Source organism: Pseudophryne corroboree, chromosome 9, assembly GCF_028390025.1.
Source record: "Pseudophryne corroboree isolate aPseCor3 chromosome 9, aPseCor3.hap2, whole genome shotgun sequence".
In the NCBI taxonomy this organism is placed as follows: Eukaryota; Metazoa; Chordata; class Amphibia; order Anura; family Myobatrachidae; genus Pseudophryne; species Pseudophryne corroboree.
This window is the reverse complement of record NC_086452.1, coordinates 411,866,055-411,878,872: the sequence shown is the minus strand read 5'-3', so window position 1 is coordinate 411,878,872 and position 12,818 is coordinate 411,866,055. Positions and strand designations below refer to the sequence as shown.

Below are 12,818 nucleotides of genomic sequence, written 5' to 3'. Positions count from 1 at the left end.
TTCTGTGGCAGGCTTGCCAAAGCCTAAATCTGTCAAGGCCCACTCCACAAGGAAGGTGGGCTCATCTTGGGCGGCTGCCCGAGGGGTCTCGGCATTACAACTCTGCCGAGCAGCTACGTGGTCAGGGGAGAACACGTTTGTAAAATTCTACAAATTTGATACCCTGGCTAAGGAGGACCTGGAGTTCTCTCATTCGGTGCTGCAGAGTCATCCGCACTCTCCAGCCCGTTTGGGAGCTTTGGTATAATCCCCATGGTCCTGACGGAGTCCCAGCATCCACTAGGACGTCAGAGAAAATAAGATTTTACTTACCGATAAATCTATTTCTCGTAGTCCGTAGTGGATGCTGGGCGCCCATCCCAAGTGCGGATTGTCTGCAATACTTGTACATAGTTATTGTTACAAAAAAATCGGGTTGTTTATTGTTGTGAGCCATCTTTTCAGAGGCTCCTACGTTATCATACTGTTAACTGGGTTCAGATCACAAGTTGTACGGTGTGATTGGTGTGGCTGGTTTGAGTCTTACCCGGGATTCAAAATCCTTCCTTATTGTGTACGCTCGCCCGGGCACAGTATCCTAACTGAGGCTTGGAGGAGGGTCATAGGGGGAAGAGCCAGTACACACCACCTAGTGGTCAAATTTTTAAATTTTGTGCCCTGTCTCCTGCGGAGCCGCTATTCCCCATGGTCCTGACGGAGTCCCAGCATCCACTACGGACTACGAGAAATAGATTTATCGGTAAGTAAAATCTTATTTTTATTGCCACCTACTAAAAATTCATTGAAATAAATAATACATGAATTTAGAAGTAAAGGGTTGAAGGGGTTTCTGTTACAAGTCTATAAGTCCGGAGTATACAGCATCATAATACAGTATGACCGTGGCACAAAGTAACACAGAGCAGAACAGCTGTAAATCCTACTAGAAGACAAGATATAAAGCCCATATTCAGACATACTATTGCTGCACAACTGAGATTTTTCTTTCATGCCTTTCTACCGATACACTATGAGGGAGATGTACTAAGCAGTGAAAACAGTGGAGAAGTGAGCCAGTGGAGAAGTTGCCCATGGTAACCAATCAGCATTGATGTAACATTTATAAAAGCGTACAGAGCAGCTGATTGGTTGTCATGGGTAATTCTCCACTGGCTCACTTTACTCTTATCACTGCTTATTACATCTCCTCCTATGTCTTTTACAAGGTCAAAATTGAGGTAATAGAAGAGAATGACGAGGCCCCGGTGTGCAGGCCATCCAGGTACACTGCTGTCATCTACGACAATATCACCTCTGGGGTAAATATCAACAACTTCAGACTCAACTGCAAAGACAGAGACTCGGAAGACTCTTCCATGCGCTTTCACATAACAGGTACATTGATGTGAAGCACAACCTCCCACTGTACAGTACCCTTCTGTGTGTTTTGTCACCTTAGCCAGCACATTAATGGTTAATGTTAATTTCTATTAAACAATGTGTCATTTCTTCTGCCTCTTTATTCGATTGCTTCATGCAGTGAAAATATGTGTGCGACTCCTTTTCGTCCGTTACACGGAGTGTTATGCACAGAACAAGATTAGTTAGATTTACTTGGGGGTATATTTACTAACTTTTCATCGATTTTGATCGTTTTCAAATTGATCTCAATCGATGTGGTTTTTCCAGGGATAACATTTACTAACATTTGAAAATTAATATAAAAAAAATGTGTTAGTAAATGTGTGTTTTAACCCCTTAAACTCAACATCGATTGAGATCGATTTTCATCTATAAAAATTTATGAAAATCCACTTTAGTAAATATATCCCTTGGTGTCATTTGCTATCTCTATTTAGGGGCATATTTATCACAATCCGTATTTTTAATGTGGATGTGATAAATGTATTTTGGACAAATTCTCAAAGTGAATATGAATATTTTCATGCAAATTTAATAATTTAGGTGTCCATTTGTCAACAATGAGTGATAAAACTCATTGTGAATGCTATAACTCGTATGATAAATGGTGCTCCAGCCAATCAGCTCCCAACTGTCATTTTTCAAACACATGACAGGAGGTAAACACATGACAGTTGTGAACTGATTGGCTGGAGAACCATTTATCATATGCAATGATTTTTTTAATTCACAACGAGTTTTATTACTCATTGATAAATGAGCCCCTTACTCTTGCTCCGATAAGAACCTGTCCTGGCAAAAAGCTGGAAGCAGTGTGATAATGTAATGCTATCATACTTCTTCTGGGTTCCGGTTCCCAGCGGCCAATGCACAGGTGCAGCTTTCAACCGGTGCGTGCTTCACCGGGGACTGACAGAGACTTATATATCTGTCTGCGGCCCACCCCCAGATCAGTCCGGACGCGCCTGCGTTGTCCGGACCAGCCCTCACCAACGGCGCGCCTTCTAACACCATTGGCGCGCCCCCTCCTGCCCTGCTACCGCCTCTGGCTATCAATCAGGCATAAGCAATCGCACCAGTGAGATGTTTTCACATCTCACTGGGTTTTACTGGGTGCGCACCCCAGAAAGGGCTTCAGGCAGCGATCGCTGTTGTACCAGGCCCTTAGAACGTGGAAGGAAAAACTCACCGAAAGTAGCAAATGCTCCAGAACGTGTGAGGTGCTCATTGGCATGACATGATTTTAGCTGTGTTTATCCATATTCAAGAAATCCAAAACCAAAACACGATGATGAAATTAAAACCAAAACATGAAACTCCGCACACATTAATAGTTGTGTGCCATTTATTACCAATTACCTGCTACAGATCCACTATCCTTGAAATGAGACTCATGTTTTCAGGACTTTCTTTTTGTTTTTATTGTGTTTTTTTCCCCAGGAAACATGAATAACCACTTTGCTTTTGATCCCACTCACGGCTCCCACAATCCTAAACTCATTGTGAAAACCCCTTTTGATTTTGACAATGGAGCAGATAATCAACAGAAATACAACCTGGTGGTCCATATAATCGATGACAATGTTAAGAATGTCTCGATTAAAAATCCGCAGACAGGAACAGCAATGATAATGATAAGGGTAATAAGAACCAATACACCGCCCCCACCTACAACGGACTACTATGTAAGTGTTACAGCATACTTTCTATTACTCTTTTTTGTCAAATAGTTTGATGTAGATTTATCAAACTGTCCAAATTATTAAAGGGTTTTTTTTTTGGAAGGAGAGTCTAACTTTGTAACTGGTACTTCATTTGTTATTGCCAATGGATTCCTCCACTTGTCCACCTCCTACCTCCACTTGTCAAACATGTCCCCCAGACTTCCTTCTCTTTGCACATTTGGCCCTCACCGTCACTTCCATTCTTGCATATGACCTCTCACTCATCTGCATTTATGACTTACTATATGTTCCAAACCTTTCCACCTATGATTGTTAGCTGCTGAGGTGTCCAGGCAATTAGGGCTCAGTTCTTCTTCACAGCAACTACAACTGCTGCTCCTCCATGTGAGGATGAACTCTTTGCAGAGCACCGATGACTCCCACTGATGAGGTCACCAGCACTCTACAAGACCGCCAACATCATGGAGCATCAACATGAGCTCAGAACTGTCCTCTGCCGGACCTCATGTACAGCAAGTGCTGTCATTGAGTCTGGTGGAGGAGAATAGCCTCCCATAGTGCCTTGGGCTAAATGAGGAGGGCCCCTAGGATGGATGTGACTGGAGCCATGGTTCTTTCTATTGCCCAGAGCACTGGGCAGTCACCCTATGTCCATATTATACTCAGTCACTGGTCCCAAATATGAAAGCGTAAGTTCCTGCAATATTGATACAATATCCCTTACCTCACTAAATCATTTAGAAGGTAAGTAATGCATCAGGTAACCTATTTTTAAAACCATTGATGTACACGTAAATATCAAGAACCTTCACCACCAATCACCCAAAGACTGTAAGTTTCCTGCCTAACTAAACACCAAGGGCCCAGCTGTCCTCCTGAAACGTGACCTGAGCTGGCACCAGGGTTGCATCTTGGATGTCATCTCACTACCTCAAACCTTTCAAAACAGTATTTCAAATATTTCTTCCAGCCAATTGTTGTATCACTGCTGATGACTTGACAATCAACTCTACCCCTCAAGCTCGTCAACAGTGCTATTGAAAGCAATGATTATCCTAGGTACTGGTAGGAATGGCCAAATTGGGGGTGTGTGGCCATTCTGCCTGCCCAATTTAAAAAAATAAATAAATTCTATCTGCGGCACCGCTCCGTGCTCCTGGGAAGGTGGGAGAGAATTTCTTTCCCTCAGCCAGGGTGTATATCTAGCGAAGGATGTCAGTGCGATCTCCTTCCTCCTCCATTAACACAGCAGCATGTGCTGGGCTGGGGAGATTAACTGCTGCTGTCCAGTGTCCCAAACACCTGGGCCCCTGCCGGGCCCCTCCAGCCAGCCTGGGTAACTAGTACTCCCCCCCTTAACACCACAAAGCCAATATTCCAGTATTACTGGATCATACAGCCCACCTCTACAGTCTGACTGGGCCAATATGCAATATTTACCACTTATTTCCCTATAGAATGTAAGCTTGCGTGCAGGGCCCTCTTACCTTTGTCTGTCAGTTATTACCCAGTCTTGTTTTATTACTATTTTGTTCCCAACTGTAACGCGCAGTAGAATATGCTTGCGCTATATAAGTAGCTATTGATAAATAAATTAAATAATTTGATCGGAATGTTAATTCATGGGAGCAAATTAACATTTCAATTGTCTGTATATTTAGAAACTTTTTAAAATCTAATTTTCAACAGAAGAGAAGAGGGCTAACAATAGTAGACAAAGAAGTCAACACATATGATTCTTCTGCCTGGTATGTGCCCTTCCTCCTGACCCTATTGGGATTGTTCCTTGCTGCTCTGATTGGCTGGTCATTCCACCTTCTATGGAAATACACCAACATAAAAACACTGTGCCAGGGTGCTAGAAACAGGATGCCCAAAAAGAGGTGAGACCCAAGTATGGGTGTCTACAAGTCGCAAGTGTACTTGTGGCCATAAGTCTGTATGTCTGTAAGTATGTAAGCATGTGCATGTATGTATATACATTACAAAGACCGGCAATATATATATATATACACTGCTCAAAAAAATAAAGGGAACACTAAAATAACACATCCTAGATCTGAATGAATGAAATATTCTTATTAAATACTTTGTTCTTTACATAGTTGAATGTGCTGACAACAAAATCACACAAAAATTATCAATGGAAATCAAATTTATTAACCCATGGAGGTCTGGATTTGGAGTCACACTCAAAATTAAAGTGGAGAAACACACTACAGGCTGATCCAACTTTGATGTAATGTCCTTAAAACAAGTCAAAATGAGGCTCAGTAGTGTGTGTGGCCTCCACGTGCCTTTATGACCTCCCTACAACACCTGGGCATGCTCCTGAGGAGGTGGCGGATGGTCTCCTGAGGGATCTCCTCCCAGACCTGGACTAAAGCATCCGCCAACTCCTGGACAGTCTGTGGTGCAAAGTGGTGTTGGTGAATGGCGCGAGACACGATGTCCCAGGTGTGCTCAATTGGATTCAGGTCTGGGGAACGGGCGGGCCAGTCCGTAGCATCAATGCCTTCGTCTTGCAGGAACTGCTGACACACTCCAGCCACATGAGGTCTAGCATTGTCTTGCAGTAGGAGGAACCCAGGGCCAACCACACCAGCATATGGTCTCACAAGGGGTCTGAGGATCTCATCTTGGTACCTAATGGCAGTCAGGCTACCTCTGGCGAGCACATGGAGGGCTGTGCGGCCCCCCAAAGAAATGCCACCCCACACCATTACTGACCCACTGCCAAACCGGTCATGCTGGAGGATGTTGCAGGCAGCAGAACGTTCTCCTTGGCATCTCCGGACTCTGTCACGTCTGTCACATGTGCTCAGTGAGAACCTGCTTTCAACTGTGAAAAGCACAGGGCGCCAGTGGCGAATTTGCCAATCTTGGTGTTCTCTGGCAAATGCCAAACGTCCAGCACGGTGTTGGGCTGTAAGCACAACCCCCACCTGTGGACGTCGGGCCCTCATACCACCCTCATGGAGTCTGTTTCTGATCGTTTTGAGTAGACACATGCACATTGTGGCTTGCTGGAGGTCATTTTGCAGGGCTCTGGCAGTGCTCCTCCTGTTCCTCCTTGCACAAAGGCGGAGGTAGCGGTCCTGCTGCTGGGTTGTTGCTCTCCTATGGCCTCCTCCACGTCTCCTGATGTACTGGCCTGTCTCCTGGTAGCGCCTCCATGCTCTGGACACTACGCTGACAGACACAGCAAACCTTCTTGCCACAGCTCGCATTGATGTGCCATCCTGGATGAGCTGCACTACCTGAGCCACTTGTGTGGGTTGTAGACTCCGTCTCATGCTACCACTAGAGTGAAAGCACCGCCAGCTTTCAAAAGTGACCAAAACATCAGCCAGAAAGCATAGGAGCTGAGAAGTGGTCTGTGGTCACCACCTGCAGAACAACTCCTTTATTGGGGGTGTCTTGCTAATTGCCTATAATTTCCACCTGTTGTCTATTCCATTTGCACAACAGCATGTGAAATTGATTGTCAATCAGTGTTGCTTCCTAAGTGGACAGTTTGATTTCACAGAAGTGTGATTGACTTGGAGTTACATTGTGTTGTTTAAGTGTTCGCTTTATTTTTTTGATTAGTGTGTGTATATATATATATATATATATATATATATATATAAATATCTCCCAAAAAAAATGCAGCGCCACTTGTGTGATTGATACTCCAACAATATCTTAGACTTATATCTACAGACACTCCCACTTATCCTGGGCGTCAGCTGTACCTAAAATATGCAGTAATGGTGAGTTGCTGAGAAAATGTGTATAATAATGTGGTATAAGGATTCAAGCGACCATTGGTGTATAGATTTAAAGTGCCCAAGTTATGACCTAAAAAAATGTTAACCATGTGCGTATGGATAAAATTAAAAGTATTTTATTTTATTAAAATCTCAAAATTGCATAACTAATAAGTACATACTATAAAAAAAAAATTTGTACAAAAATATAATATAAAAAATGGGGGAGGGGGGGGATGTGTGAAAAAAAGTCCTCCACTTAAAATATAGGTGTTAAAATACAAAATAAAAAATATTAAGGAGAATATCAACTTAGTTGGCAGAAGGTCACAGAAGGAAAGCCCAACGCGTTTCGTCCTGTAGACTTCTTCAAGGGGACGAAACGCGTTGGGATCTCCCTCTGTGACCTTCTGCCAACTAAGTTAAGATTCTCCTTTATATTTTTTTATACTGTATTTTAACACCTATATTTTAAGTGGAGGCTTTTTTTCCCACTTCCCCCATCCCTCCATTTTTTATGTGATTTTTATATATTTTTGTACAAAAATTCTTTTTTATAGTATGTACGTATTAGTTATGCAATTTTGAGATTGTAATAAAATACTGTTAATTCTATCCATACACACATAGTTTACAATTTTTAGGTCATAACTTGGGCACTTTAAATCTAGACATCAATGGTCGCTTGAACCCTTATACAACATTATTTTATATATATATATACATATATATATATATGTGTGTGTGTGTGTGTGTATATATATATATATATATATATATATGTGTGTGTGTGTGTGTGTGTGTGTGTGTGTGTATATATATATATATATGTATATTTTATATATTATATATATTTACTCTGTGTATGTATATCTATCCTCAATGCTGCTGCCCGGCTCATCTTCCTCACCAAACGCACTACGTCTACCTCCCCTCTCCTACAAGCCCTTCACTGGCTTCCCTTCCCTTTCAGAATCCAATTCAAACTTCTCACACTCACTTACAAAGCACTCACCCACTCCTCTCCCATTTACATCTCTGACCTTATCTCCCTTTACTCTCCCACCTGTCCTCTTCGCTCTGCTAATGCACGCCGACTCTCCTGTCTTCTGATTACTTCCTCCCACTCCAATCTCCAAGATTTTTCACGTGCTGCTCCCTTTCTCTGGAATTCTTTACCTCTCCCCCTCAGACTCTCCACCTCTCTACAAAACTTCAAACGGGGTCTTTAGACCCATTTCTTTACCAAACCCAGCCAAATCTCATCCTAACCCTTTGTTCCACGCTCTCTATGTACCCCATCTGTGTCACCCCTGTCTGTCTACCCCTCCCCTTAGAATGTAAGCTCTCACGAGTAGGGCCCTCTTCTCTCATGTGCTTATACTTTTCTTACTTTAATAATCCTCAACTGCCCAGATCCCGCAGTTTTTTGGCCACTTGGAACTTATCTCTATGTTGTTTACTGGTGTAGATATGCTTAGTTACCCTGTACTTGTCCTATATTGTCTTCAACTGTAAGTCACTGTTTTCCTGTTTTGATTATGTGCATATGTACTCTGTAATTGGGCGCTGCGGAACCCTTGTGGCGCCATATAAATAAATAATAATAATAATATATTTGTATAAAACTATGATTTACAAGTAAGTCTCCAATTCTTTATTGATAGGGTGAATACTTACAAGGCAGGTAAGAGCTTGTTCCTCTCTTTCTGAATCAAACTTCTAGTGAGACCCTTTTATAGTCTTCTAAATACTTATTTTTTCTGTTACATCAATAAGGAACTAAGAAGGAGAAGGTGGAAGTGATAACGGTGAGTTAACTTGTATATTTGTAATGTTACTTATTATACTTGCTTACTTTTGAAAAATAATTTCAGGGAGACTGTATGGGGGTAATTCCAAGGTGATCGCAGCAGGATATTTTTTAGCAGTTGGGCAAAACCATGTGCACTGCAGGGGGGGGGAAGATATAACATTTGCAGAGAGAGTTAGATTTGGGTGGGTTATTTTGTTTCTGTGCAGGGTAAATACTGGCTGCTTTATTTTTACACTGCAATTTAGATTGCAGATTGAACTTACCAAACCCAAATCTATCTCTCTCTGCACATGTTATATCTGCCCCCCCCCCCCCACCGCAGTGCACATGGTTTTGCCCAACTGCTAAAAAATTTCTTGCTGCGGTCGACTTGGAATTACCCCCTATAAGTGACACCTATAATACCCCTTTCACAGCGTACAAATAACCCGGTATCGAGCAAGCATATTGCCCGGTCGACACGGGTCTGTGTGCGGTGTGAAAGCGCCAAGTCGGATTTCGCGGGTCGCCTGACCCGGTAATTCAACCCGGGTTATAAATAGTGTTATTCCCAAATTGAATACCGGGTCAGTGGCTCTGTAAACGGGTGCGGCGCGGAGATGAGCTCATCTCCCAATGCCGCCACCGCTTCCAGCTCCACCCCCCCGCCGCTATGGCAACCAGTGCCAAATTGAGGTCCACATGGGCCTGGAGCTGAAATCGATGAAGGGCCTACTGTGTGCCACCACAGGGAGTGTGACCAGTGCTGTGGTGGTGTGACTAGTGATGTAGAGGTGGGGTGGCAGAGGGGTGTACTGTGCTGTGGGGCAGCATCCAGGGGTGTAAAGTCATTTCAGCGGCAAGTTAGAATTTGGAGCTCATGTTCGTATGTGCCTACAGTATGCCTATATGTACTCCTCTGTGTCTTTATATGCCTATGTCTGTATGTGCTCCTGTATGTCCATATGTGCTCCTCTACATCTATATGTGCCTATGTCTATATGTGCTCCTCTATGGGTTGGGTACAGAATCCTGACAGTGAAGATGCCGGCGACCAGAATACTGACAGCGGCATCCTTTAAGTCAGAATCCTGTAACTTCCCTGGCATACTTGCATTTGTGAAAGGGTTGAGAGAGAAAGAAGGGGAGGAGAGAGGAAAAGGGGAGAGAGAGAAAGAGATAAAGGAGGGTGAGAGAGAGGGGGAGAAAGGGGGGAGGCAGAGAAAGATATAAAAGGGGGTGAGAGAAAGGGGAGAGAGAAAAAGATAAAGGAGGTGAGAGGGGGAGAGATAAAAAGGGGGAAGTAATGGGAGAAAAAGGGGGAGAGAAAGAGAAGGGTGGGAGAGAGAAAAGGGAGACAGAGTAAGAGAGAGAGAGAGAGAGAGAGAGAGAGAGAACAGGCAGAGAGAGAAGTGGGTAGAGAGGTAGATAGAAAGAGAAGGTACAGAGAGTAGGGGGCAGAGAGAGAGAGAGAGAGAAGGGGGTAGGCATAGTGAGATAGAAGAGAGGAGACAGAGAGAAAAAGTAAAGGGGGGACAAAGAGAGAGAGAAAAGGGAAGATACAGAGAGAAGGAGGAGACAGAGAGAGAGAGATGAGAGAGGGGGAGATAAGGATAGATAGGAGTGAAAAGGGGTGAGACAGAGAGACAGACAGAGAGAAATAGAAGGCGGAGACAGAGAGAAAGAAAGAGACAGGGAGAAGGGTGGGAGACAGAGAGGGAGAAGGGTGGGAGACAGAGAGAGAGAGAATGAGGGAGACAGAGAGAGAGAAGGAGGGAGACAGAGAGAGAGAAGGAGGGAGACAGAGAGAGAAAGGGGAGACAGAGAGGAGAAGAGGAGAGAGAAAAGGGAGAGGGGGAGAGAGAAGGGAGGGAGAGAAGGAGCGAGACAGATGGTGGGAGTAGAGAGAGGAGAAAGGGGGAAAGGAGGGAGAGAGAAGGGTGGAGACAGCAAGAGAAGGGGGGAAAGGAGGAGAGAGAGAGATAGAAGGGGGAGAGGTGAGAGCGAAAGAGGGGGAAAAAGGGGAGAGAGTGAGAGAGGATAGAGAAAGTGGGTGAGAAAGAGAAAAGGAAGAGAAGTGGGGAGACAGGCAGAGAGAAAGAAGTGGGGGACACAGAGAGAGAGAGAAGCGGGAGACAGAGAGAGAAGGGAGGAGGAGAGAGAAAGAGATAAGGGGGAGAGAGAAAGTGGGGAGAGAAAAATAGATAAAAAGGGGTGAGAAAGAAAGCGGGAGAGAAAAAAAATAAAAGGGTGTGAGAGAGAGGGGGAGAGAGAGAGAAAGAGGGGAAGTAAGGGGTTGGGAGGGAGAGAGAGAAAGGAGAGGGAGAGAGAGATAAATGGGGAGAGAGAGAGAAGGGGGAGACAGAGAGAAAGAGAGAGAGTGAAGGGCGGGAGACAGAGAGAGAAAGAGAAGAGGGAGACAGCAAGAGAAGGGGGGGGGGGACTCAGGGAGAAAGAAGCGGGAGAGGTGATAGCAAAAAGGGGGGAGAAGGGGGAGAGAGTGAGGACAGAGAAAGCCGGACTGTGGCAGCGGAGGTGATCTGTGCTTGGATGCAGGAGTCTATGACGGTCACTAGATGACCAAGGTCGACAACGGATAAGTTTGACTTTCAATCATGTATTTTTCAGTGCTGCATTGATGTTGAAAATCTCTTGGATTTAAGAGAAACATTCATTTTTTTGCTTGAACAATTGTTGATATATAAGCATTTTTCCTTCACCATTGTCATCGATATGGATTTTAAAAGTGTGTTTTTTTTGGAATTAATAAACTTACATAAATTCATTAGGATGTTTGAGTGCCCTTTGCCTACAATGGTTAAATACTCTGGACCTGTGAAGGAACGGACTTAAGGGAGCACCACTTGAGATTTGTTGGGGAGTGTGCATTTGTTTAAAGTCTCTCTCTCTCTCTCTCTCTCTCTCTCTCTCTCTCTCTATATATATATATATAGTTTATATCTATATATATAGTATATGTCTATATATCTATCTATATTTATACTTTAATTTATAGGTGCCCCCTTGTGTAAGTGCCCCAGGTCCCGCTGGGCCTTTATCCCGCTCTGTACACTGTTTGGCTGCATATTTTATGCTCTGGAAGGACAGGACTGACAGCAGCAGAATTGGCAGGACTTCATGTGACCATAGAAGACTGCTGAGTGCCGACTGTCAGGGGGCGGAGTTAATCAGGCCTGTGGGTTTTCCGGAGGAAGGGGGATGGCTTTAAACTCGCAGTGTGGAAGGAGTGAAGGAGGGGGCGGAGCTTATCGTTGTACCGGGAACTGATCCTGGACGGCATCGGAGCAGAGCTTCTGGCAATCTGAGGGAGCACAGCTGGGGGCGGAGTTTATCACATTCCAGACAGAGTTAGCAGTTAGCACGCCAGGGTCTGAGCGTCAGGTAACAGGAGGAGATGGGGCGGATGTGCACGCTGCGGGCAACTCGGAGAGTATAGGCGGAGCCTTGGCCGGGAGGGAGGTGTATGATGTTGATTAGTGATGGCAGGAGAAATACTTTTCTCCTGTCATCACTGGCTGGCTGCACTGCAGGGATTACTGTGGGCCTGTTTTCAATGGGGGGCCTGGAGCTGCAGCTCCATCCGCCCCATTGTTATTCCGGCCCTGATGGCAACCAACCCGGCAATATGCCGGGTCTGGAAGCCAGCAGAAGAGGTAAGAGAGTCTCCAATGCCGGATCCCACCCGGGAAGGACCCATTTCTAATTTCCGGGTGGGATCCGGCATTGGAGATGTGAAAGGGGTATAAGTACGAATGTGTACTGCTACATCTGAGATCCGTGCCATAAACATGACCTACATTCAAATGTACATGAACCCCACAGCAGTTAGTAAGATCTACTAGTCATTAGCTACAGGAGTAATTCCAGAGGACTGGAAAAGAGCGAACGTAGTCCCACTGCACAAAAGTGGAAGCAAGGAAGAGGCAAACAACTACAGACGAGTGAGTCTTACATCAGTAGTAGGGAAATTGATGGAAACACTCTTAAAAGAAAGAGTTGTAGATTATCTCAAATCCAGCAATTTACGGGAACCCAAACAGCATGGATTCACTGGGGGGAGATCATGTCAAACAAATCTTATTGACTTTTTTGACTGTGTGACTAAAGGGATGGATAAAGGTGGAGCCGTGGATATAGCTTATCTAGACTTTAGTAAGGCTTTTG

At 44.4% G+C, this 12,818-nt stretch overlaps 1 protein-coding gene across 3 annotated transcripts in view; it reads left to right on the top strand.

The window, feature by feature from the left end:
- Positions 1-12,818, top strand: part of LOC134958358 (cadherin-related family member 3-like) — a 419,058-nt gene that overhangs the window by 355,038 nt on the left and 51,202 nt on the right. The window contains exons 14-18 of one of the 3 annotated variants that reach the window (XM_063940905.1): positions 1,206-1,374; positions 2,842-3,086; positions 4,776-4,969; positions 8,506-8,525; positions 8,618-8,649. In XM_063940905.1, the coding sequence (XP_063796975.1) occupies positions 1,206-1,374; positions 2,842-3,086; positions 4,776-4,969; positions 8,506-8,525; positions 8,618-8,649 (660 nt within the window). Of the gene's footprint in view, positions 1-1,205; positions 1,375-2,841; positions 3,087-4,775; positions 4,970-8,505; positions 8,526-8,617; positions 8,651-12,818 lie in introns of those variants that run through there. The other 2 variants (XM_063940906.1, XM_063940907.1) reach the window with 2 other exon arrangements.